The sequence below is a fragment of the Pangasianodon hypophthalmus genome, chromosome 30, assembly GCF_027358585.1.
Source record: "Pangasianodon hypophthalmus isolate fPanHyp1 chromosome 30, fPanHyp1.pri, whole genome shotgun sequence".
Lineage (NCBI taxonomy): Eukaryota > Metazoa > Chordata > Actinopteri > Siluriformes > Pangasiidae > Pangasianodon > Pangasianodon hypophthalmus.
The window spans coordinates 9,831,648-9,858,584 of record NC_069739.1 but is presented as its reverse complement, the minus strand read 5'-3'; the positions used below and the strand labels follow the sequence as shown (position 1 = coordinate 9,858,584).

At 40.0% G+C, this 26,937-nt stretch overlaps 1 protein-coding gene across 3 annotated transcripts in view; it reads left to right on the top strand.

Moving 5' to 3' along the window:
• Positions 1 to 1,073: 1,073 nt before the first annotated feature.
• The window catches only part of sash1a (SAM and SH3 domain containing 1a), a 292,702-nt gene continuing 266,838 nt past the window's right edge, over positions 1,074 to 26,937 (top strand). For 2 of the 3 annotated variants that reach the window (XM_026918135.3, XM_026918133.3), the window contains exon 1: positions 1,083 to 2,507. In XM_026918135.3, coding sequence (XP_026773936.2) covers positions 2,070 to 2,507 — 438 coding nt within the window. In that variant the 5' untranslated portion in view covers positions 1,083 to 2,069. Of the gene's footprint in view, positions 2,508 to 26,937 lie in introns of all 3 variants that reach the window. The other variant, XM_053231741.1, reaches the window with a different exon arrangement.

The window sequence follows — 26,937 nt, the reverse complement described above, 5'->3', positions numbered from 1 at the left end:
GTGATTGTTTTCGTAATCAGTTTTTGGCACAATTTAAACAATTTTGCATATTAATCACAATAACATTAAATACCTTTATAACAGCTCCAATAGAATGTTTTTTAAAAAGCATGTTTAATAATAGTGGGACATGACACCTTACATCTTAAATCCTGATCTACTTTTCTTTTCCTCTTACTGCAGTAAACTTCTAGCAGGCAACTTCATCAGTTCTCATCTTTATGATTACAGTGTAGTGCTTTGGCTGGTAGCTTTCAAAAAGTAATGGGAAAATGCATGATCACCACTGGAGAATCCTGTTTCTCATCATAGTAGCTGGTAGCCAATAAAATGTGATTAAACAAGAATACCTTCCTTAATCAGTATAATAACTGTTATCATATTATAGTGCATATACATAAAGTTTCTGTTAGCTTTTCTTTTTCCTACAAATGTCCAATTCTAATTTCAGAGCCTAGGTTATTGGTGTTAATCGATATGTTACATAAAGGTTAAAACTTTTAATAGGCTTAAATTACGGCCCTCCCAAAAATGCTGAATTTGAAGACTGACACTCCTGGTTTAGCTGCATATGGTCAAAAATAAATAAATTTAAAAAAATAAATAGATAGATTGATTAATTCATTAATTACATGTACATGTCTACAGGATAGTATTGAGGTACAAGAACACTTACTGTCCTTGTGGATGGCTGAGTAAAGGCTATGGCAGGGAGCCTGCAGTTCTTTGTTATGATACAAATATTATATTTCATCATCAAGCCTGATGGTAAAAGATAAGATAAGATAAAGCTTTTTTAATCACATGTGAGAAATTCCAGTGTAACAGCAGCAGACAAGAGACAATATACCAGCAGAAGAGTATTAAAATAAGTTACGATAAAAATGTACAAAAACTGCTGAGAATATATACACATCACACCCTGACATTTTGACTCCATCCCCAAACAAGACTGGTCAAATCATGCCCTGCTGTTACCCCTACCCTACCACTGAGAGAGGGGCTAGAGTACGAGCTCCGTGCCCTGTCATGAGGCTGGCTTGAGCGACACATATCAATACCGACAGGGGGCGCACTAAAACCGCGACCGAACCATGAACGCACGTTCCAGGGATGCACCCGGGAATAAGCAGACAGACACTTGCAGGAAATAACGCCTTACCGTGAGCGCGCGTGGTGGACTTTTCTGCTCCTGAAAAAGAAGGCAAAGTTTTCCAGATCTGACCGCAGAAGAATTTACACAACCGAGACTAGGTCTGCTTATGCAACGCTGTGTTTGACTGCGCGGCTGTCACGGAAACACGCCGTTGTCGCGGGAGCTCGCGCTGCACTGCTCATCAATCAGCGGCGGCGAGTCCCGAGCGTGTACGCGCTTCTTTTTTTCCAAAAGGAGGCGGATTACAAGATAAAAAAAAAAATAAAGATAAAAAAAAAAAAGTAATTAAAAAAAAGTTGCCAAACTGAAACTCTTACAAGCGCAGGAGGAGGAGATGAAGGAACTGTAAGGAAACGGGAATGCTGTTTGTTTTTGGACTGTTTGAAAGCGACACTTCAGCTGCTGCTATTCGGCGTCACACTGTCAATAAAACAACAACAACAAATGTGAAGCAGGTTAACGGGGAATATTCACAGAGCCGGTTTGGCGGAAGGAGGCGTTCCCAGGTTCTTTCTGTGTGCTCTGAAGACATTTCAATCGGATGTTAAGAGAATTTTTTAAAAATACAACCTGAGCGGTGTTTCAAATACGAAAAGAGCATTTTGGATGTAACGAGCGTAGAGGAGAGAAACATTAGCTTGGCGTGATACTTTGTGTCTCTCGCTCCCGTCGCTTATGGATATCTTATTTCCCTCGACTGGCATTTGTTTTTAGTTCAGTTCCACAAGCTAACGCATTTGACAGCTGTTTTGGTAGCCTGCACACTGGGTAAAATGTCGAGGAGAAAGAGCAAAATGTGAGCCCGACACCTTTATACACACACGTGTAGAGCTGGGTTAGGGTACCCTGGTGTACCCCCAGGTAGCCTCCTAATTCAGGTTTGTCTACACACATCTTACATTTCTGTGACAAAATGATGAGCACCGGCCCCAGCATCGTGTACGAGTGGCTGAAAACGCTCCAGCTCTGCCAGTATGCCGAAGCGTTCGTGGATAACGGCTACGACGACCTGGAAGTTTGTAAACAGATCGGCGACCCCGACCTGGACGCCATCGGCGTGTTCATACCGCACCACCGACAGCGGATTCACGACGCCGTGACAAGACTTAAAAACGAGGACAAGCAAGCCGCCTCGGGGCTTTATTTCACATTAGAGCCGCTGATCCCAAGCCTGAGGGGATCCAGGTCGTGGACGGATCAAATCGAGATGACGTGCACGGGATCACACCGGAACCTGACCCTCCGGAACCGGGAGCTTGTGGTCTACCCGAAACTGAAGCTGAAGATCATGATCAGGGATAAACTCGTTAGGGACGGGATTAATCTGGCTAGGCCTCCATATTCTAACAAGGTAGGTTTTCTTTTTTTTTCTGAAGAGTTGGGAAGTGTTTGCCCTGCAAGTCCTTGCACAAGTCTTTTCATTTCTTTCATATATATAAGGAAATAGATAATTGCCACTGACAATAAAACAGTGAAAGTTAAATGACAGATATGCATGCTTTTGAGGTGCCATAAGTGATTTTTTTATTCCATAATTGTACAATAAACTGGAAGATCATTGTATAAACACTATGCTCTATGGGCCACCTAAGATCCTGGAGGCGGAGCTTTGTGAACATGGGGGAATGGGGGAAGTGGGCTCAAGGAGCAATGAAAACCATTCAAATGTCAAACTCACCTAACAATCTTGGAAAAAAAAAAAACTTTCCTAATGCACCTTTAATCTTTGGTGTAACTACAGTTTTCTCACTCTTGGATCCAGTTCCTAGAGCTCTGTTGTATAAAAGGGTTTCTCAATAATTGTTGATGCTGAGAGTGACTCATTTTTGGCACAAATATGAGTCATTCTCAGCATCAACCATTCGAGTTTGTGGACACCTGACAATCACACCCATATGTGGTTCTTCCCCAAACTGTTGCCACAAAGTTGGGAGCACATAATTGTATAGAATGTCTTTGTATGCTGTAGCATTACAATTTCCCTTCACTGGATCTAAGGGGCCCAAACATGTTCCAGCATGACAGTGCCCCTGTGCACAAAGCGAGCTCCATGAAGACATGGTTTGCCAAAGATGGAGTGGAAGAACTTGAGTGTCCTGCACAGAGCCCTGACCTCAACCACACTGACCACCTTTGGGATGAACTTGAATGCCAGCTGCACCCCAGACTTCCTCGCCTGGCATCAGTGCCTGACCTCAATAATGGTCTTGTGGCTGAATGAACACAAATCCCCACAGCCACGCTCCAAAATCTAAAGCCTTCCAAAAAAGCCTTCCCAGAAGAGTGGAAGTTATTATAACAGCAAAGGGGGAATAAATCTGGAATTGGATGTTCAACAAACACATGTGGGTGTAATGGTCAGGTGTCCACATACGTGATGGGAAGAAGATGATTATGAGGAAGATGGGGGTAGCAGGTATGTTAAGATATGATAATCAGTGTACTCTGTCATCCAGTAGGAAGATGATTTTTTTTGTCTTTTACGAAATGAATAAAAATAACCATATATACTCCAATCTTCTGTCTCAACCATTGTAGCACTCTGAGGTAAGGTATGTTGGTAAGGTAAGAGTGGCTACACGGGCTCGTGAGCAATTGTTGATTGAATAAAATATTTACTTGAGTACATTCAAGTGTTGGTAGTGATTTTTCATTTTACAGGTGAATTTTCACCACACTATTTAGTGTATGTGCCAGTTATGGCACTGACAAAGGTACTGTGTGCTGTAAGCAGCCATTTAGAAATGATTTACAGTGTTTGGAATCTGGGGCAAAATTGCCCGGATCGTTGTGTGGCATTTTAGTTTCGGCTCAAAGGTGGCCCAGCTGTGAATAATGCTTCAGATCATGCCTGAGACATGTTCTCATCAAAGGTGACTTGTAGCTGTAGTTTGGCAGCCAGATTCAGATGAGTTCATCACTGTCTTTGCACGGTGTCATGAAATAGCAATTGTGAGCCAGTATTGGACCATTACTCATTTGCTAATTAATGTATGGTGATTTAATAACCTAGCACCATGTTTTTTTTTTTTCAAGTATCCTGGTCAAATCTAATATACACCATTCTAACACAGTGTTCCAGTCTGTATTTTTGCCTGACAACTACCACTCATCCGGGACATGGTTTGTGCACAGAACAGATCCGTGATGTTTGAACAGTTTAGCCTCAAGACAAGGACTACAACTCTGCACTATATGCTGGAATTTCTTCAGATGTCCAGGTGTGTGTAAGCGAGTCTGTTTTACTGGAAGTCATTGTTGATTAATGACTTAACACAGCTCTGGTTCTAACAGACAAGGCTATTTATTAACTAATATTTAGAAGTTTTGGTAGTACATGTTGACCATAAACCTAGTAGAAGCCGGAATATGCATCCAGTACACTCCCAAAGTTGAGACATTACATCACAGACCACCGCCCTGATCAAAAAGAGTGAGGGTGTAGAAATTACCTATTTGGCAGTCATTACAGGGACGTAAGATGATCCGCAGTTTGTGTATGCTCATTATTTTGTTATTGTTGTGGTTTATTGAATAGTGAAGGTGCCATGTGGATTATCATGATTAAACAGCGCAGTGGGAGTAGCCTGGTCTCTAATCAGTTTGTAACCTTAAACACAACTCAGCACTATTTTAAACACACACATTGTGCACACACAATTATTTAGCACTGATAACATTAGACAGTCGAGCTAAAATTTAATAATTCACTTTAATGTTACTAAATATATTGCACGCAAAGCAGGATAAACTGTACTATTATGGTGTAAACAGGGCTTTGGTAATTTATGGGGTGGAGAAGATGCATTGTGCAATTAAGTTCCCATGTGATTCTAACTCGTGTGTGTGTGTGTGTGTGAGAGAGAGAGAGAGAGAGAGAGATATGTTCATAGTCTTAAAGCTGCATGAAAAAAATTACACTTTTTGTCCTATAACTTTACTCATGTGAGACACATAAGAATTGTATTTCAATAAAAATGTGTCATTTTAAGGTCTGTTAATATACAGAGATCTCATTGGTACTTTCTTCTGTTTCTGAATATGAACATATCCACCTCCAGCCACCTTCCAACCCTGTTGAGTATGACATGTTTTTTTTGACACTTTCTGATACTGATACCAAAATGAATATCGTTGTATCAAGACTTCAGTCATTCCATATTGTATATGTCTCAGCTGCATTTCTATATGCTTTCTTAACAGGAGAAAGGGCAACAGTTCACTTCCATTTTAAAAAAGATTCGGAAACTCCAGCATTTAATTATCAGTTATGAGTTGGTAAGTCTAAATTTCCGGTATTTTTTTTTTTTTAGAGAGATATTAACTGTTAACTAATTAAAGGAACAATAGTTTATGAGCTACTAGAAACCCTGCTGACAGCCATGTCCTCTCTTAGCCAAGACAAGCAAATTCCCATATATCAATCACTTAAATGTTATTGCCAAACTGTCATGAATGCAACAGACTTAATATAGTTGCAGTGGAGAAGAGTGGGTTTTATATCAGATACCAGTACATACCAATATCTATTTTGAGGCAGCCCTAATTATTACCACTGAAATTATTTGTATTAATAGTAGGCCCATTGATTTTTTGTAAAAAATTATCAGTTTTTTTGTTTTTAGCCTTAAAAGTTTTGATCATATTTGGTTGAAAATTTTCTGTGGCATTCCTAATAAATACAGTTAACTGATGTTAACCATATATTTGTTTAATTTTAGCTAAGTCAAACTTGCATTGAATGTTTTTGAGTTAATAAAATCTTTCTCCATTAACCTTGACAGAAAGCGAGGATGACACCTCAGTGCATCTTTCAAGTGGGAAAATCAAGTCAAGATGAGCGCAGAATGATTACTAATGTGAGCTGAGGGGAAGGGCGGGGCTTCCAGGGTGTCAGTCAATATCAAATTTGTACGTCAATTGGCTCATTTGCTGTTTTTATTGTGTGTTAAATAAAAGCATAATTATCTCAACTCTTTAGCATTTTGTTAGTGTGAAATCGGATATTATAAAATAAAAATACCAGATTTTCTTTCACAAGGCAGGAGTCATTAGGGATATCATTGTCAAAGCAGGTTTCATAAAAAATTAATCATAAAAAAATAATAGCACAGAACTTGGTATAACATGCTACAAATAAATATAAAGCTGGACATAGTGCATCTTTCTGGAATTGTATATGCCTTATGTTCATTTTGAACATTAAAAAAAGGTATTATTTGCTTGACCTTATGTGTCTTCATAGTGAGTAACCATGGAAAAACACAGAAAACAGTTTCATTACTGCTGCCCCATTCAGCTTTCTAGTATGAATGCCTGTAAAAAACCTGTCCATATACAAGGAGTAAAAAGACACTGAGTATCAGTCTGGGATTTCTTCAGTACTACTATGACACATGCACACACTAAAACACATGCACTTTGATTATAAGGTAAAAATTATGAAAAAAGTTGAAATAATGGAAAAAACCATGACATGCACTGTATTATTCAGCAACACTTATAGCAATGGCATTATCCAAACCATACTACACTGGCTAGAGTTAAAAGGGAGAAGGAGATTGAATGAGACAGAAAGTGGGAGCTGAAATGTCCCATGGTTATTATGTCATTTTCATGCCTTTCCTCCTAGAAATCCCCAAGCTGTTAGCAGGTTTACCTAGATCTCTTTCAAATGCATTTCTCTTTGATGTCTGCTCCATCACATCTCTTCTCTACCAGCCTGTTGTGGTACTGCTGCTTCTTTTTTCACACTGCCTTCTGGGCAGTAAGTGAACTTATTATTATTTTTTTTTTTGCCTGATTCAACACATGATTTCATCATGTGTGTTTAATCCAGCATTATGACTCAACATATGATCTACAGTGTGTGTCAATACGACTATTATGCTTTTAGCATGTCCTTCTGTGTGATTTCTGGTTTGCGTTTTTGTATATTCCAATCTAAAACTGTCCAGCTTCGGTGAGTAAAGTGCTCCCTGCAGCCTCAGATTCCTGTTCTTGACTGACGGGAGCGGAATCCAATGTGGTCCTCTCCTGTTGTAGCTCATCCGCCTCAAGTCTGACGTTTTGTTTGTTCTGAGATGCTCTTCTGTACCCCATGGATGTAAAGAATTGTTGAGTTACTGTATCCTTCCTGTCAGCTAAAACCAGTCTGGCCATTCTCCGCTGACCTCTCTCAGAACTGCCGCTTGAGGATGTTTTTTTTGTTTGTTTTGAGCACCATTCTGTATAAACTCCAGAGACAATTAGGGGTGAAATATTCAAATCATCCCATCTGGCACCAACAACCATGCCAAGTCACTGAAATCACATTTCCCACCATTCTGATGTTTGATGTGAACATTCATCGAAGCTCTTGTCATGTATCTGCACGATTTTATGCATTGCACTGCAGCATCATGATTGGCAAATTGGATAAATGCATGACTGAGCTATACTAGTTAGAAGTACTAAGTCTATTTATTTTGAAGAGAAAAATAGATGGAGGATGAATCCATGGAGGAAAAAAGCAGAGATAAGGAGAAGAATAGAAAAGAGAAGCTAAGGGCAGTGAGGGTTTCAATTAAAAATATTTTCCGGCATTATTCATCAAAGTAATGGTCTAATCCGATTGTAAAACGAGCATAACTAGATTGATATTGAGCAATTACATCTATGGTGTATTTCTAGGATTGTGTGAAAATCTGAACTTAACATGTCTTTTTTTTTTTTTTTTTAAAAATGCTTGATTTCCATTACATCAATATCATGAATAATTATAGTAAATATGAAAGTGAGATCTTTTTTATCAGCACTTGAATAATCATAGTGTGCTCAATCTCATTGTGTGTATTTTATTTTTATCAAATCATTTCTGTAAGATAATCACTTAATATAGAGGTGTGGAAATACAGTGAAAATTTACTTCCAGCAAGCCATACGAAAATGAATGTTTTACTAACACAATTTCTTTCTCTTTCTCTGGTTTCCAGACTTATTTGTAACTGCAAAAGAGTAGGATTCTGAGCAGGTTTCCATAGTGACCTATATATAAATTGTCTATAAATGTAGAAAAATTTAGTGTATTGCAATTATTGATGACTCATAGTACTCTACTGAATGGCTTGGCAGAATTATTTAGAATCTCTTTGAATGATGGTTGCCTTACTTATGTCTGTGTGTGTGTGTGTGTGTGTGTGTGTGTGTGTGTGTGTGTGTGTGTGTGTGTGTGGGGGGGGGGGGGGTGATAATGATGAAAATGATAATGTTTATGCTGAGTTCTATCAGTCTGTTGAAAAAGAGAGGTCAGCTGAAACAGAGGGGATCAGTTGTCATGGCAACGCCAGCATGTGCATTAGCCTTTTAGACCAGGATGTTGACTCGGCTTAAAATGAACCATGCCAAGATCACTTCTGAAATTAATTTCCACAGTACGTAAAACATATCAGTTTATTCAGAATATGTGTATGTGTGCATGTTTGACATGTATGTGTCAGGCCATGAAAGAAGTAAAAGCATGCTGAATCATGTCACTACTGAATTATCAAGCAAGCCCTCAGGTACTGACACATAATACACACACATATACAACTGCCACCAGTTCTCACAATTCTTTCTTGGTCCATGTGTGTGTGTGTGTGTGTGTACTGGTGGGTCAATGTGGGCCTCTGGCTCTGTGATAACACTCTACTCTAAATGTCTCCCTAATCTAGTCTGTTACTGTATATATTCGGTGCTTTTTCAACCTTATTGACCTTTATGACCTCACCCCATTACAGACCTCATTTACTGTTTTCTAGTTTATGTACAGTGTCTTGATTTGTTTTGAAAATTTGAAGTGTACGTACACAGAGGATGCACTTCCTAACCTTTACTGTCATACTTAGTACAGCATCTCTTCACTTGGCACGTTGCCTGTAGCTGAAGTGTTGTGTGTCCTTGATATGTTGGTCATCTCACAGTCATAGCAAGAGCAGAGAAAATTTGTAATTGTTCTGTGATGGCATGCAAATATCAGATTAGATCATAAAAACTAGTAATGAATATTAATTGAGGTAAGCGATATCCAAGTATAATTCTCTCTCACCGCTCTGGCCATCAGTCGTGACCTTATTCTGCATCACAGAGGAAAACCGCATATCAGTATGCATGAAGTAGAATAACAAAATCTGTAATTATAATTAGGGAACTTAATGAAGGGTGTCTGACAGATGAGAATGGTTGGGGCTGGATGGCCCTTTTACTGTGTTCAGTTAATTGGGTAATTTAATATTGTACTGTACAGTATTGTATTTGTTTAGGTGAAAAAATGGCCAGTCAAGACAAGTTATTCAATCAGGTCTTGGTCATTTCCATACTGAATTATAGTCAATAGTACACCTAAGCAAAAGATGTTCAATTTCCTTTTGTCACAACTCCACTATACATTTACTATACATTTCTTTTGGCGAGTCAATTAGGGCAGCTATTCTCATCAGAAGTAATTTTAAAACAATCGAATAGCAGATTTATTTTTGCTTTAATTTGTTGTGTCAGAATTCGAGTGGGTTAGATGTTCCAGGTTCCAATTCCAAGTTGACAGTCTCCTTAAACAGACTGGAGACTCCAAAGTTTGATGTAATGATTTTTTGATGTTGGTGATCAGCCAATTGTTAATGACGAGTTAACTGGGGATGCACTTTTTACCCTTGATACCATTGGAAAAATCAAGCAACTCAGCCAGGACCTCAGAAAAAAATTGTGGACCTCCACAAGTTCAGCCCCTTCTTAGGAGCAATTTCCAAACAACTGATATGTTTATGATATGATATGATTGATACATCAAACATCTGTACAAACAATTGTATGCAAATATAAAAATATAGGGACCACACAGACACCCAGGGATGAACAAACATTGTAAAGGTTAATCTGAACCCCAAGTCCACAACAAAGGAACTATTAAAGGGGTTCATCCACTATTAAGAAAGTTAAGACCATTAAGACCACCATAAAAAGTGGGATTGAAGTTTGCATGTGATCACCAGCCATTTGGAGGAGTGTTTTTCCTTGTCAGATAAAACAGAAAAATTGAACTGTTTGGCCTTAATGATCAGCTCTCTGTATGAAGGAAGAAGGGTGAGGCTTTTAATCTGAAGAACACCATCCCAACTGTGAAGCATGGAGATGGCAGTATCATGTTGTGGGGGTGTTTTGCTGGACTGGTGCACTTCAGAAAATAGATCATCATGAGGAAGGAGGATTATCCAGAAATACTGAAGCAAAACCTCAGTACATCATTCAGGAAGTTGGTGCAACTGGATTTTCCAGCAGGACAATGATCCTAAGCATACCTCCAAAGTTGTAACAAAATGGCTTAAAGACAACAAAGTGAAAGTATTGGAATGGCTTACACAAAACCCTGACCTGAATGCCAAAGAGAATTTGTGGACTGAACCGAAAATGCATGTCTGAGCAAGGAGTTATGAGAGTTATGTCATTCTGTCAAAATTCCAGCAAAGTATTGTGAGAAATTTGTGGAAGGCAATCCCAAGAGTATCATTTCTAATGCACCACATCCTATCTGTGCCCTTTAGAAAAATTCAGCAAGTCTTTGGTCAGTGTTTCAGCTATGAGATTTGACGTTCTGTCCTCAAACTGCATGCTAAATCCATTATTCAAGTCTGGCTAGTGTCTTTGTTTTCTCTTGATATGATTAACCAAGAGGCGACTGTGTGTCACGCTGTAGACACAGAACTCTCTTTTCACTCAGCATAGGGTTTTTGTTGTAATATTCAGGGTTTTTCCTCTCTCTGCCTGCTAGGAGTTTCTTGTTAGCATTGTTGGCACCTCTACTTCTTAAATGAATATTGTTCATTTCATGTATTGTGAAGAAGCGAGTGAAAAATGCGCATGACAGTAGCAGGTGTTCTGTCAGACATTGATATACAGGATTTGCTGAGAGGGCTTGATCTGAGATTCAGTTCTGCTATGACTGCTATATCTGATTCACACAGAAGACTGATAAGAGCCAATAAGTGGGATATAATGGACAAGATGAACTCGCCAGTACGATGGACACTGATACATTTTATATCCACAGGCCACCAGTGTCTCCTGTATAAAGGCTTGTGATTAAAGGGTTTAGACCAAATCATGTTTAAAGTGACTAATCTGGAGTGTTACCTGTTTTATTTATTTAATTTTTCCAAAGGATTTGTTGAAGGATTGTATTGGTTGTTCTAGCCTCATATTGTGTTTATTGGTCTAGCACTGCATAAATGGCACCTAAAATTAATAAAACTGCAGACTCAAAGCATTTGTTTAGTGAGGAAACATACAGGTGCATCTCAATAAATTAGAATCTCTTGGAAAAGTTAATTTATTTCAGTAATTCAACTCAAATAGTGAAACTCATGTATTATATAAATTCAGTGCACACAGACTGAAGTAGTTTAAGTTTTGGTTCTTTTAATTGTGATGATTTTAGCTCACATTTAACAAACACTCACCAATTCACTATCTCAAAAAATTAGATTACTTCATAAGACCAATACAAAAAAACAATTGTTGGCCTTCTGGAAAGTATGTTCATTTATATGTACTCAATATTTGTTAGGGGCTCCTTTTGCTTTAATTACTGCCTCAATTCGGCGTGGCATGGAGGTGATCAGTCTGTGGCACTGCTGAGGTGGTATGGAAGCCCAGGTTTCTTTGACAGTGGCCTTCAGCTCATCTGCATTTTTGGTTTCTTGTTTCTCATTTTCCTCTTGACAATACCCCATAGATTCTCTTTGGGGTTCAGGTCTGGTGAGTTTGCTGGCCAGTCAAGCACACCAACACCACCGTCATTTAACCAACTTTTGGTGCCTTTGGCAGTGTGGGCAGGTGCCAAATCCTGCTGGAAAATGAAATCAGCATCTTTAAAAAGCTGATCAGCAGAAGGAAGCATGAAGTGCTCTAAAATTTCTTGGTAAACAGGTGCAGTGACTTTGGTTTTCAAAAAACACAGTGGACCAACACCAGCAGACGACATTGCACCCTAAATCATCACAGACTGTGGAAACTTAACACTGGACTTCAAGCAACTTGGGCTATGAGCTTCTCCACCCTTCCTCCAGACTCTAGGACCTTGGTTTCCAAATGAAATACAAAACTTGCCCTCATCTGAAAAGAGGACTTTGGACCACTGGTCAACAGTCCAGTTCTTCTTCTCCTTAGCCTTAGGTAAGATGCCTCTGACGTTGTCTGTGGTTCAGGAGTGGCTTAACAAGAGGAATATGACAACTGTTGCCAAATTTCTTGACACATCTGTGTGTGGTGGCTCTTGATGCCTTGACCCCAGCCTCAGTCCATTCCTTGTGAAGTTCACCCAAATTCTTGAATCGATTTTGCCTGACAAGACTCTCAAGGCTGCGGTTCTCTCGGTTGGTTGTGCATCTTTTTCTTCCACGCTTTTTCCTTCCACTCAACTTTCTGTTAACATGCTTGGATACAGCACTCTGTGAACAGCCAGCTTCTTTGGCAATGAATGTTAGTGGCTTACCCTCCTTGTGAAGGGTGTCAATGATTGTCTTCTGGACAACTGTCAGATCAGCAGTCTTCCCCATGATTGTGTAGCCTAGTGAACCAAACTGTGAGACCATTTTGAAGGCTCAGGAAACCTTTGCAGGTGTTTTGAGTTGATTAGCTGATTGGCATGTCACCATATTCTAATTTTTTGAGATTGGTTGGTTTTTGTTAAATGTGAGCCAAAATCATCACAATTAAAAGAACCAAAGACTTAAACTACTTCAGTCTGTGTGCACTGAATTTATATAATACACGAGTTTCACTATTTGAGTTGAATTACTGAAATAAATGAACTTTTCCACAACATTCTAATTTATTGAGATGCACCTGTACTTTGATACTCTACAAGGCTTTTTTGTTTTCATTTCATGTATACAGTCCAATTAGTATGTAACAGTTTATTTGCACCAGACTAAGTTTTGGGATAGTTAGCTAGGATTAACTCTAGGACTAAAAGTATTTTTTGTTTACGTTGCTATCTGTTTCTTCAGCAGTTTTTCCCTGTACTTTCCTACTTCTATATACATATTTGGTGACTAACAATTGAGACAGGACACAACTGAGCAGTTGAAGGTTAAGGGTTTTGCTCAGTTATCCAGCATTAACAGATTGGTGATGCTGGGATTTGAACTTATGGCCTTTCTGATCAGTAGCCCAAAGCCTTAACCTCTGAGCCACCACTTAGTTTAATAATAGTTCAGTACAGTCTCTCTTTCTTTAAAGAGGGTTTAGGGATCAGGCTTCATAACTAAGAGAGGAGAAATGATATAACGAAACAGTAGTCTGAATTTAATGAGTTAATCATCTAAACTTTTGTGACACTTATCCTGGTCGATACAGGAATGAGGACACGGGAGGCAGGCTTGCAACAACTCAAAAGTGGCCTCTGCTTCCACATACCTCCACCTCTCAATTCATGTCATGGAGCCGTCCAGCCTGTCACCGTCTTGGGTCTCGGGGAGGCCGCAATCACTGCTGTCTTATTAATTTGAGGGCGCACTTTCCCATGACCCAAGTGGAAGCCCAAATACCGTACTTTGACCCGTCTAATCGCAAACTTCTTTGGGTTAGCCATGAGTCCCGCCCATCTCAGCGATCTCAGAGGAGCCCTCACGTGCTGCAGGTGAATAAGCAGCCTGTGGATGGCATAAGCAGTGTGTGGACAGAGAATTCTGTCCACGAGTCACTGGAACATCGCAGGGGCCCCAAACAACCCACGAGGAAGGGGCCCTGTATTGGTGTAACCCAAACGGAGTGGAAAAGTCCATTTTCTCATGAGATATTGGAGTCGAGGGGATCTACCAATATCCCTTAGTCATAAACTACCTTTTTTCTTTGTTCAGGTAGACAATAAGGGCAGCTGCATACCCCCACCCTATGTGGTGCACTACGAGATTAGTGCAGAGGCAAGAACACGTCAAAAAATTCCGCCTGCAAATTGGCAACGTCCGTGATTTGGGATGGAGAGAAGTACTCTCCATAAGGGACTGGGGTGGAGTGAGCTGCCATTTTCAGATTCACCTCTGGTCCTAGCTCCTCCCTCTCTAGAACAACCATCGCCAAAGCCACGGGAACCACCTTCCTCCAAGTTTTGAGGAGGTTAAGGTGGTAAACCTGCTGTGCCCCACCTCCATCCATTTGCCTTTCCTCATAGTTGACATCCCCAACTCGCCATGTGACCTCAAAGAGTCCTTGCCACTTGGCAAGTAATTTAGAGCTTGATGTGGGTAGTAAAACGTGCATAGCCGTTTTAGCCATCCCATAGCAGAGTACCACTGTTTTATAGCTGGGACTGACGTTCTTGCGCCTGACGCAAATGATCCTGTGTTATGTGACTTCAGGTGTGGAGTATTGCTCTCAGGTCAAGAGCGTACTGAATTTCATTTTTACTGTTAGAAGGTCAATTTTCCCGAATGACTTCGAGGATGCCGCGAGGCTTCCACCCATACAATAATTCTAACATGGAAAACCCCGTGGAGGCTTGCAGAACCTCTCATACTGCAAATAACAGGGTCTCTAGCCCCTGGCTCTATCCCAATATCATGCATTGTCATGAACGAACTTATGAATCATGTTTTTATGAATCTGATTAAACCGTTTGACCAGCCCATCTCTCTGTGGATGATACATGCTGGTGCGAATTGTTTTAATCCCCAGAAATTCTTAAAGCTTGCAAAGTGTTTGTGACATGAAAGATGTGCCCTGGTCAGTCAGGATCTCTTTTGGGATTCTGACTCCGTAACACTGCGTGCGGAGATGTTGTGCAGAGGCACTGCTTCCAGGTATCGCTTTGCATAGTCAACTAGAACTAACACAAAGTGATGCCCTTATGCAGTCCAATCCAATAGCTCAACAAGGTCCATGCCAATTATTTTGAAGGGACCTCGATCATTGCGAGTGGGCACAAAGGCGCCCTCAGGGTGGCCAGAAGCGGGCCATATGTGGTGGTTCAGCATTTTATCCTGTCCTAAGTGACCCGTCATTGGATTACGGTGAGCCGCCTGGAATAATCCTTCCCGATGGCTCTTCGGAAACAACAATTGGGTTGTTTCTTCCTGCGTTTGAGTGTCTTGCATCACTCAGTATAACCTATCCCTAATAATCTAGAAATAGGGGTGGGAGAGCACAACATTAGGCTGTATTGGCTGACCATCGATTGCTCTCACTTGGTCCTAGGTGTGCCTAAGGGTCTAATCGCGTGACTGTTCCAAGGGGAAATACCGGAGGGAAATCCCCGCCAAGAGGGGAGGAGCAGAGCTCCTGCTGCTCTCGATGTCCTCCTGAAGTGCAGCTGACGTCGACGGCCCCAGCACCACCTTCCCTGTGCACATTCTACACCGTTTTTCACTACTGCAGGACCCCCATCCACAAACATTTCTCTTGCTAATGCTCGAAACCCGGGTCAATTTGTCCCCATGATTGGGGATGGGAGAGGCGAGGATTAACCACTGCCTTCACTCTATATTTTTGCCCCAGAAAGACAGGCAGGCAACGAGCTGCTTCAGTACCACGATGTTGATGACTCCTTCGGCGCTGCGCTTTTCTGGCAGCAGCCACCTTCACCTCTTCTGCCTGGGCTTGGAGCAAGACCTGGAAGGGTTTGGTGTATGTCGGCGAGGGACTAGACGATCTCGGCTAAGGACGAGGACTCCATGATGGCGAATCTATCCATTTCCTCCCGGGTTTCGACACCAGCATGACACTTATCCTGGTCGGGACAGGATTGAGGACACGGGAGCCAGGCTTGCAACAACCCAAAAGGGGCTTTATTCTTTGTCATTTACTATCGCTTTTCAGCGCTTTTTTATTTCACATACAGACGGCTCTGTGCTGGTTGGCTCTCCCTCTCTCACGGCACTCATCTCTCACCTTTTTATCCTCTCCACAGCTGCAACACAGAACCCTCATTAAGTACAATTCCTCTCAGGTGTTCAACCCTTACCACTCACCTTCTCGGGCTCTGCCCTCCATTCACAACCTGGCGCTCGACCACTTCTCTGCTTCCACAACTGTTTTACCATGTTTCGTGTTGGACTGATCTTTAAACTGAGCTTCTGAGCACGGGAATCCTCGTGGCTATATAGGCTAGATCTTGGCTGCGAAATCAAACACCTGGCCTTGAAGCACAATGATGTTGTGTGTCTTTGATAAACTGTATGACAAGCAATCAGTTACACCAATAAAAACATGAAACAGTCTTACAGGCCAGACTGCCTCTATCAATGCAGCAAGGCCAAAGCATTTACAAAGAAATCTGTTCATTTGTGTGAGGGACAACATATATACCTTGTTGCACATGCATGTCTGAAACTATCAGAATCTTGAGCTGATTTTTATGTGTTAGAGAAATTCATTCTCCAGGTACACATCCAAGTTTAACCTGTTGCTAATAGGGCAGGGCAAACATGCTATTCAGTACTGTTAGTCCATCTTGACATTTTTCTGCCAGGACAGATAATTGAGTTGCACTTCAGATTCAGAGACTCATTTGGTGTGTATAGTTATTTTAAAAAAATAATGTGAAAGTAATGAAGTATTGCAGATGATAAAACCTAGTTAAAAGCTAAAGTGAACAATTTTTTTTAGAGATAGGAGGAGCCTGATGAATGTTCCAAATCTTTGATGTATAAAACAAAAGGTTGCTTTAGAGCTGTATGAAGGTGCTAAATCCTTAAGATATTTAAAAACTACTAATAAAATTTTATAATCAGTTCTAAAGGTGACAGGCAGCCAGTGGAGTCATACTAAAAGCCGTCTGTGATATGATGTCATTTTCTAGTATGTGTTAATAAAAAAATGTGTTAATGCTGCTACAAGCTGTAGCATGTTTGTTGTAGTGAGAGGTATAAAAAAATGTATAAATAAGACTTATTTGAGAAATAAGTCTTTCTTTCTGCTCATAAAGGATTATTATTAATGTTAATATGATTAGTAATATCTTCGTAGTGAATGGTTATGGTTTTACATTTACAGTAATGGCATTTGGCAGATGCCCTTATCCAGAGCAACTTACAATTATCTCATTTATATAACTGAGCAGTTGAGAGATAAGGGCCTTGCTCAAGGGCCCAGCAGTGGCAGCGTGGTAGTGCTGGGATTTTGAACTCTCAACCTTCCAATCAGAGGTCCGATCAGAAGTCCAACATTTCTCCATTGTCATTCAGCTTATTTATTTGGATTATCTGTTCATTATTCCATTCCATTTTTGTAGTCAGTGGTTTCTTTTTTGCATTTTTCTGGTGCAGCAGTATCTAAAGTTAAAATCACTGAGCATATCATACACTGTTGAGTTTACACACAAGTGAGGTTGTAGATGTAGTGTATTAGTGAAAGCAGTAGCTGTTGATGCATTAAAATAGGGTTTCTCTTTTTTTTTTTTGTTTTTGTTTTCCTTCATATCAAGAGAAACAGACATGCTTAAAAGTAGTGAACTAAAATGGCAACATTCACTTCATTTACATTTATACCTAAACATTCAGTGGCTTTTTTTTTTATTTAAGGCTTTATCAATGTGAAAATTAGTTATAGTCAGGATTAGTTATAATATATAGATACTATTTATAGAGATATATATTCTATTTATAGTTATATAAATACAATACACAACCATTAGCAGTGCTGGTTCTTGACATTCAAGTCATGGCAACATATTTAAAAGAAGAACTGGTTTTGGAATTAAAAACACCATTTTTTAAAAATGCTCTTATGCAGTAAAAAAAAAATCATAATTTTCTGGAGCAGTTTGAATCAAAGAAGCTGCAACATCTGAGCTAAGCCGGGTTTCATATAGTATCATAGAATCTAGATTCTGTTCGTGAATATGATTGTTTACAGTGCATGTTTTATTAGTTAGCACACAGTCTTTCCCAGAAAGTGTCCCAGTTATCAACATAGGCCAAATCCATGTCCTCAGTGCACTTTTTCAGCCAGTCTGTTAAGGTGTAGAGTCTTTTAAAGGTCTCATTTCCTGTCCTCAGTGTGGGCAAAGGGCCACGCTGCTGTTTACTTCTTTATGCTGTTGAGTAGTATTGTAAAAGTGACCTTTTAAAATTTTGCTCCTTCAGTCTCATATGTATTTTACTCCTGCAGGACCAATATCATTATGCTTATTAAAAACAATGGGAAATATTTTCAAGATTCAAGGAAGCATAAAACAGGTGCTATACCTCTGAAAGGAGAGCCCAAACCTTCAAATCTGTTGTTGGAAGTGAGTTTTATATTTTATAAATAGCGATAAAACACAATAACCATAGTATTCAAAATGTTCAACTTGGAGTGGATGATGCCATCGTCCACCTGCTCCATCGAACCTATACTCACCTAGAGAAACCGGGGAGCTCTGTGAGGTTTATGTTTTTTGACTTCTCTAGTGCCTTTAACACCATCAGGCCCACCCTACTGGAGGAGAAGTTGAAGAACATGCAGGTGTACACTCCTCTGGTCTCTTGAATTATGGACTACCTCACTGGCCGCCCCCAGTATGTCCGCATGTCCTGTGTGTCCGACACTGTGATCTGCAGCACCGATGCTCCTCAAGGGACAGTTCTCTCTCCCTTCCTCTTTACCCTGTATACATCTGATTTTAGTTACAACTCTGAATCCTGCCACCTTCAGAAGTTCTCTGATGACTCTGTGGTTGTTGGATGTATTCAGGGTGGTGATACCTCAGAATATCAGACAGTAGTGGACAACTCTGTTACCTGGTGTGAGCTCAATCACCTACAGCTCAATGTCAGGAAAACAAAGGAACTTGTAGTGGACTTTAGAAAATCCAGGACCCCCGTCACTCCTTTGTCTGTCCATGGTGAGGAAGTTGAGATTGTTGCAGATTACAAATACCTGGGAGTCCATATAGACAACAAACTGGACTGGACATTAAACTCAACAGCACTCTTCAAGGAAGGCCAGAGCAGGCTGTATTTTCTGAGGAAGCTCAGGTCTTTCAATGTCTGCAACACCATGCTGCAGATGTTCTATGAGTCTGTGGTGTCTAGTGTCATTTTCTATGCAGTGGTCTGTTGGGGAAGTAGCGTGAAGGTGGCAGACAGAAACAAACTGGACAAACTAATCAAGAGGGCTGGCTCTGTACTTGGCATGGAGCTGGACCCTGTTCACGTTGTGGCTGAGAGAAGGATGTTGTCAAAACTCCACTCAATCCTGGACAACCCTTCTCACCCACTACACAGTGTGCTGGTCGACCCGAGGAGCACTTTCAGCCAGAGACTGATCACTGCCAAGTGTTCCACTGAGTGCTTCAGAAGATCCTTTATCCCTGTGGCAATCAAGCTGTACAACTCCTCTCTATAAGTGCTGGGACTTTCATGTGTAATGCATATGCAATACATGTTCAGTTCATGTGCAATAAGGGACTTTCATGTGCAATACAAATTTAGGTATATATATTTATAAAATAGGTATATATTTATTTTATTTTCTTCTTTCTTTCTTTCTTTCTTTCTTTTTGAGAGCAATTGTAACATGGCAAAGCAGTTTCCCCCTGGTATTAAAAAAGTTATCCCGCAAGCTTTATATCCGAGAGATTTGTTTTTCTGTCCTATCAAGACAGTGCTGCTTTCTGCATAAAATCTCAGATGTGGCTTTTATTTTTATTTTTTCTTCTCATGTGGACATCGGCCACAGCAAGTACATGAACAGTGATTTTAGTATTTTGAATACTGGAGCCTCAAACAGGTTAACGGGGTATTGAAATACCCTTATTCGCCCCAATGAAGCAACATTGTACTGTTTTATATTTTTCAACCTGCACAAACATTTCACACATACACACACACTTGCTCAAAACCAACATTTTGTCTTGTTAGTTAATAATGGCTGACTGAAGAGAGGTGCTACATGGCCTTTCATGTTTTGAAATCTTTCTCATTCTCTCTCTCTCTTACACACACACACACACACACACACACACACACACAATCGGGTCCATAAGTATTTGGACAGTGACAGAATTTTCATAATTTCGCCTCTGTACATTACCACAATGGATTTGAAATGAAGCCATCAAGATGTGATTGAAGTGTAGACTTTCAGCTTTAATTCAAGGGGTTTAACAGAAATATTGCATTAACCATTTAGGAGTTACATCCATTTTTTTTAGTCCCACCATTTTCACAGGCTCAAAAGCAGTCAATGACTGCTTGAAGTCTGGAACCCATAGACATCCCCAAATGCTGAGTTTCCTCCCTTGAGATGCTTTGCCAGGCCTTTACTGCAGCTGCCTTCAGGTGATGCTTGCTTCTTTCTGCCTTCAGTTTTGTCTTCAGTAAATGAAAAGCATGCCCATGCCATAACACTTGAATTAAAGCTGAACTTCAGTCAGAATTGACTGCTTCATTTCAAATCCTCTGTGGTGGTGTACAGAGGCAAAATTATGAAAATTTGTCACTGTCCAAATACTTATGGGCCCGACTGTGCACACCTTCAGTCTCTCATGTCTTAATGTCAGATATCTGAATAGATTCCTCAGAGTTGTGTATTCCTGTACTTACAGCAGTTATTTAATGCTGAATTAATCATGACTGTACCTAATTAACAGTTTACTCATCTGCTCTCTTTTGTCCCAGTGGTTGTTTAACTGGTCTCTACAGGTGACTGAGCGGTAAAAATTAATCAACAACATTGTAATGAAGGAACAGGAGGCTTTTAGCTGAGTGGTTGGGATCTTTCTGTTTACCACTACATAGTTTCAGATTCTGAAAACTGTTTAGTAAAGACTGGAATAAAAGAATTCAGCAAAGTGGGAAGATTATTAAACCTCACTCTGTGTCACAGAAGGGTGTGTGTGACATTATTTTTCATAATCTGCATTCCGCTGAATATTTTTACAGTGCTGCATGGGTAACAGGATAAAAGCTTTTGATTTATGTTCCATTTAATGTCGTCTTTCAACATAATGGATTTATTGTGGTGATTTTATGCTGTTTATTGCCATGGAGCAAGTCAGGGAGAAAGAGAGAAAAATCCCACTTCATTATAACAAAGTAACAAAGTGTGAGCATGCATGCGTGTGCCTATTTGTGCATTCAGCTGAGTGTTAAGAAAAGCTTTTTTTGTATTTTTATGGTATCACATTGGTAACAGGATAAAAGCTTTTGATTTATGTTCAATTTAATTTCTAATTTCTCATTTTTAAAATGAGTAGTTTTTTTATTGCTGTAGAACAGGACAGAGAAAGAGAGAGAGAGAGAAAACACTTCATTTTAATAAAACAGAGCATTTCACTACGGCACAGAGCTATACAACAACTTGATCAACATGTGACATTCACTATGAGAGGAAATCACATTTAGCTAGCAAAGTTTAGAAAAAAGGTTTTAGAAGGATCGTTTAACTCACATCATATTCTTGCTAATAACTGTGAACAAAGAGACAGTGGCAGGTAAAAACAAAGGTCCAATAAAAAAAAGCAAGCGAAAGACTGGAAGTTGAGCTTTTATATATGATAGTTGTCTGTATACTAAGGGGAAGCAGAGATATCTTGTTTTGAAAAACATAAAAAATTATTTACTTGCCATATGCCTAATGCTTCTGTGCATATCTGTGCCATATTTTAATAGAAAAACAAGCAGAAAAAAGGCCTTGAAGCAATGCATTTATGAAAGAAAAAGCAAAAAAAAACCAAAAAACATTGCACGGTGTGTAGGGCTGATTCATTGGTCAGAAACATGGTGAAAATCACCTGAGCATGGTGCCAACGCTCCGTGGGATATATTAGGCAGCAAGTGAACAGTCAGTTCTAAAAGTTGATGTGTTGGAAGCAGGAAAAATCTGAAATCGTATGGACCTGAGAGACTATGACAATGGCCCAGTCATAGTCTTGCTAGATGACTGGGTCAGAGCATCTCCAAAATGGCAGGTCTTGTGGGGTGCAGTGGTTAGTACCTACAACAGGGTCATGGGCGCCCACGGCTCATTGATGCATGTTGGGAGCGAAGGCTAGCCTGTCTGGTCTGATCCCACAGAAGAGCTATTGAAGCACAAATTGCTGAAAAAGTTAACGCTGGCTATGATAGAAAGGTGTCAGAAAACACAGTGCATTGCAGCTTGCTGTGTGTGGGGCTGCACAGCTGCATACCGGTCAGAGTGCCCATGCTGACCCCTGTCCACCGCTGAAAGTGCCTACAATGGGCACATGAGCATCAGAACTGGACCATGGAGCAATGGAAGAAGGTGGCCTGGTCTGATGAATCACATTTTCTTTTACATCATGTGGACAGCCCAGTGCATGTGCGTTGCTTACCTGGGGAAGAGATGGCACCAGGATGCACAGAAGGCAAGCCAGCGGAGGCAGTGTGATACTCTGGGCAATGTTCTGCTGGGAAATCTTAGGTCCTGTCATTCATGTGGATGTTACTTTGACACGTACCACCTACCTAAATGTTGTTCCAGACCAAGTACATCCCTTCATGGCAACGCTATTCCCTAATGGCAGTGGCCTCATTCAGCAGGATAATGCGCCCTGCCACACTGTTCAGGAATAGTTTGAGGAACATGCCAAAAACAACATGCCAAAAAGTTCAAGGTGTTGACTTGGCCTCCAAATTCCCCAGATCTCAATCCGATCGAGCGTCTGTGGGATGTGCTGGACAAACAAGTCCAATCCATGGAAGCCCCACCTCGCAACTTACAGGACTTAAAGGATCTGCTGCTAACATCTTGGTGCCAGATACCACAGCACACCTTCAGAGTTTTTGTGGAGTCCATGCATCGATAGGTCAGAGCTGTTTTGGCAGCACAAGGAGGACCTACACAATATTAGACAGGTGGTTTTAATGTTATGGCTGATTGGTGTATGGGTCACTTCATGCAGTTGGATCCTGTATTCAGTCATAAGAATGTTTTTCTTTTAACTATATGACATTTGGGATTTTGGAAATCACTTCTATAAAATAGTCACTGTCTTTAGACTCTTAAATCCAATTCTATGCTGATGGATAGAAGAAGAGCTCATATTAACGGTGCTATTCTTAGGTTCCTCTCAAGACCATTCCCATCTACACCACCCCTCCCCTTCCAATACACACACACACGATATCATGGATTGTCCACATTAAATTTACTGCTCACATTTAAATTTACTAATTTAAGTTTTAATAGTGAGATTTAGATTTATTCATTTGACATTTAAGCTCAAAAGAAGCTTGTGTGCTTCCTAATAATTTTTTTTTTCTTTCTGTAAACTTATCTGGGCTGCAAAATAATTTGCATATATATTGCCTGTAAACTGAGTCTCTGTGAAATGTAGTTACCCACTGGGGCACTCTGTATAAAATATATTAATAGAAATTCCGTTCAAAGAGTTAAGATAATTAATCTGATAGGCAAAGCAACTGAGATATGACCTTTATCTCCCTCTAGATGTTATGTAGTCTATTTTTAACAGAGAAAAAGAGAGAGGGAGAAAGTTTTTGTTACTGTGAAAGCAGTAAATCAGACAGTAAGAAAAATGATGATGATAGTGAGAGATTAATAACAAGATTGCTATCGAGATAAAGTGGCTCAAATGATCTTGCCTCTGTTAGTATTTTAACACTGGACAAATGCTTCTGTGTGATTTCCACTATTTAAACTCACCAGTCACTAGGGTTATACTGGTGTATGTATGAGTATGTCCAAACTTAACACTTGACCTGCTGTCCCCTCTGAACCCTTCTCAAAATAACATTATGAATCTCTGCTATGTGCAGTCTTGTGTGTATATATAGGCCAATCCTTTTCTTTTTGCTGAAGACACTGAAGACATTTGGATTAGAGATCAAAAGATGAATAGGAGATAAATCAGAATTTCAGCTTTCATTTCCTGATATTTAGATCTAGATGTGTTAAAAAACGTAGAATGTGGCACCTTTTGGAACCAGACCACCCAATTTTTAGATAAGCAAAAGTATTGGAACAGAGATAGTTGTAAAGTAAGTAATGCGTAATATTTGGTTGTTTATGCCTTACTTGCAGTGAGTAAATGAAGCCAGCTGACATCACCAATCTGTTGCATTCTTCTTTTGTGATGCTTTTCCAGGCTTGTACCATAGCTTCTTTGTTGTTAGTTTCGGGGGGTTTCTCCTTTCAGTCTATTCTTCAGGAGATGAAATGCCTGTCAATTCAGTTAAGATGTGGTGATTGGCTTGGCCAGTCTAAAACCTTCCACTGTCTTCCCCTGATGAAGTCCATTTTGTGTTGGCAGTGTGTTTTGGGTCATTGTCTCACTGGATAATGAAGTTCCTCCCAATTAGATTGGATGCATTTCTCTGTAAATTGGCAGGCAGAATGTTTCTGCAGACTTCTGAACTCATTCTGTTGCTACTATCATGAGTTACAGTCATCAGTAAAAATTAGTGAGCCCATTCCAGAAAAAGCCTTGCAAGCCCAAGCCATGACACTACCTCCACTGTGTTTGACTAATGAGCTCGTATGTTTTCAATCATGAGTAGAGCCTTTCTTTGTCCACACTTTGGCTTTTCCTTCACTTTGGTAGAGGTTAATCTTGGTTCCAGAATTTTTCTGGATCATCTCTGTATTTCTTTTTGAATTCGTACCAGACCTTCTGATTCTTACTGTTGATGAATGGTTTGCATCTTGTGGTATGGCCACTATATTTCTACTCTCCAAGTCTTCTTCAAACGATGGATTGTGATACTTTCATCCCTGCCTTGTGGAGGATGTTGGTGATGCTACTGACTGTTGTTTTGGGGGTTTTCTTTACAGATCTCACAATATTTCTGTCATCAACTGCAGTTGTTTTCCTTGGCCAACCTGTTTGATGTCTGGTTGTTGGTACGCCAGTGGTTTCTTTCTTTTTCACAATATTCCAAATTGTTGTATTGGTTATACCCATTGCTTGTGGACTGGTTCCGATAGAGTTTCTCTCTTTTCTCAGCTTCAAAATGGCTTGCTTTTTCTCCCATAGACAGCTCTCTGGTCTTCATGAGCCCTGAGTCTTACCCAGAGGATACTATCAAGCTAAAACCCTGCTAGACAGGAGTTCAGCAAACTGGTACAGCAAAACCATTGTTGTTTTTTTTTTTTTTTGCTCATCTTACCAGACCAAGCAAACTTTTATGAATTTTGTGAAGGACCTCTGAAATTTAACATCAAAGTACAAATTAAATTTGCAGAAAATTGCAAATTAAATAAACTTTTCAGAGTACAAGTTATCACTTAAAAATATGCCAAAGGTGCTGTCTTTTTTGTCTTTAATTAATTGGGAAATGTGCAATCAACACATGAAGCTGGAATGATTTGCTTAGGTGTTTTAACTGACACCTGGAAGCCCCGCCCCCTTCCTTTATCTTAAGCTACAATTTTTGTTACAGTAAATGGAGAATGTTTAGAGTTCATTAATGTAAAATAAAATCTATCAATATACTGTATGTTTGACTTAGCTAACATTAGACATGTAGAAGTTAACATCAGCTTGTTAGGGATTAATGAAAAAAATTCTTTTTTTTCAGAACAATGAATGAAGATTTTGACTTTGAACGAAGATTAAATAGGCCTACCAAGAAGTGTCAAATCTAACACTTTACAAATGAATGGCGATGATGATTAGAAAGTGATTCACACAGGTTTTTTAAATGTGTTTTTTTGGCTGTTGGTTCTGGATGATGAAATCTTTATTGACCTTTAGTGAAATTGTAATGTTACATGACCAATATTGCTAGAATCAAATTATTAAATGATCATAATCATGTAAAAAGCAAGCGTTCAGTACCCCATTTCAGATTACAGGTGCAGTTAAGATAGAAACAATAATCTACAGATTTAAAAGAATGCGAAAGAAATGTTCAGATTCAGAAAGACCTGCAGTTTCAGAGCAACTGCAGACAGACAGCATCGCAGTTCTCCACTGTTTTATTGTCATTAGTGTGTGCTGTTCTGCTGAGTGCATGGCTTTGTGGGTTTGTGTAAATGACTGTATTGAGCGTCTCTTTGTTAGCGAAGAGCTTATCTCAGCAGGAAGCCTTGTTAGCTGTGTCACTAGTATTAGCAGCAGCTCAACTGTGCATTTGTGAGCATTTGTATTTGTCCTTATGCCTGGGTATGACGGTGTTTGGTCTGAGGTGTATGAATCGCTGGCGTGAATCTTTTCCCTTTCCTTTCTCAAAGCCCCTTTTTGTGTGCTGTCTGTTGGAAGTGGCAGCACCTCGGTCCAGTCACATTCACTCAGGTAGATTTACATCCCACTGCCACCTCACTGACCAAACAGTACAGCAATAAATGCGCTGAACTGCATTGAAGCACCTCAGTTTCCTGACTCTTGCCCAATTTAGTTCATATTGTGTGATGAGTAATAAATACAGATGCACATGTCTGAGTATCAGATTAAGGTAACCAAATTAGGGGCCATTTTTCCAGGAGTTGCCATAGAGATAACTTTTTAAGACATGTGGTTTGGAGTTGCTGTGGTTTCATAGAAATTTTTCCTACTGTGTACGTCAAAAAGTACTCCATCGACAGAGAACATTTATGCAGTTCAAAAGATAGCCAGCATCCCAAGGATGCAGTTGTGTTATTGTTGCTGATGCAGGTATTGCTGTGTATGTATGTGTATGTGTGTGTATGTGTATGTGTGTGCGTAAACTGCCTGGTCAGCATAAGTGAGCAGACATTAATCTTCCTTTGTTTAATGGCACTGTGCAGAACCACTGTCACACAAATCAGACCTCATCTATGCTCACTGAGACCATTTGTTATATTGCCAAGGTTAAGAGGCTGAAAAGACATGGTGGGTACTC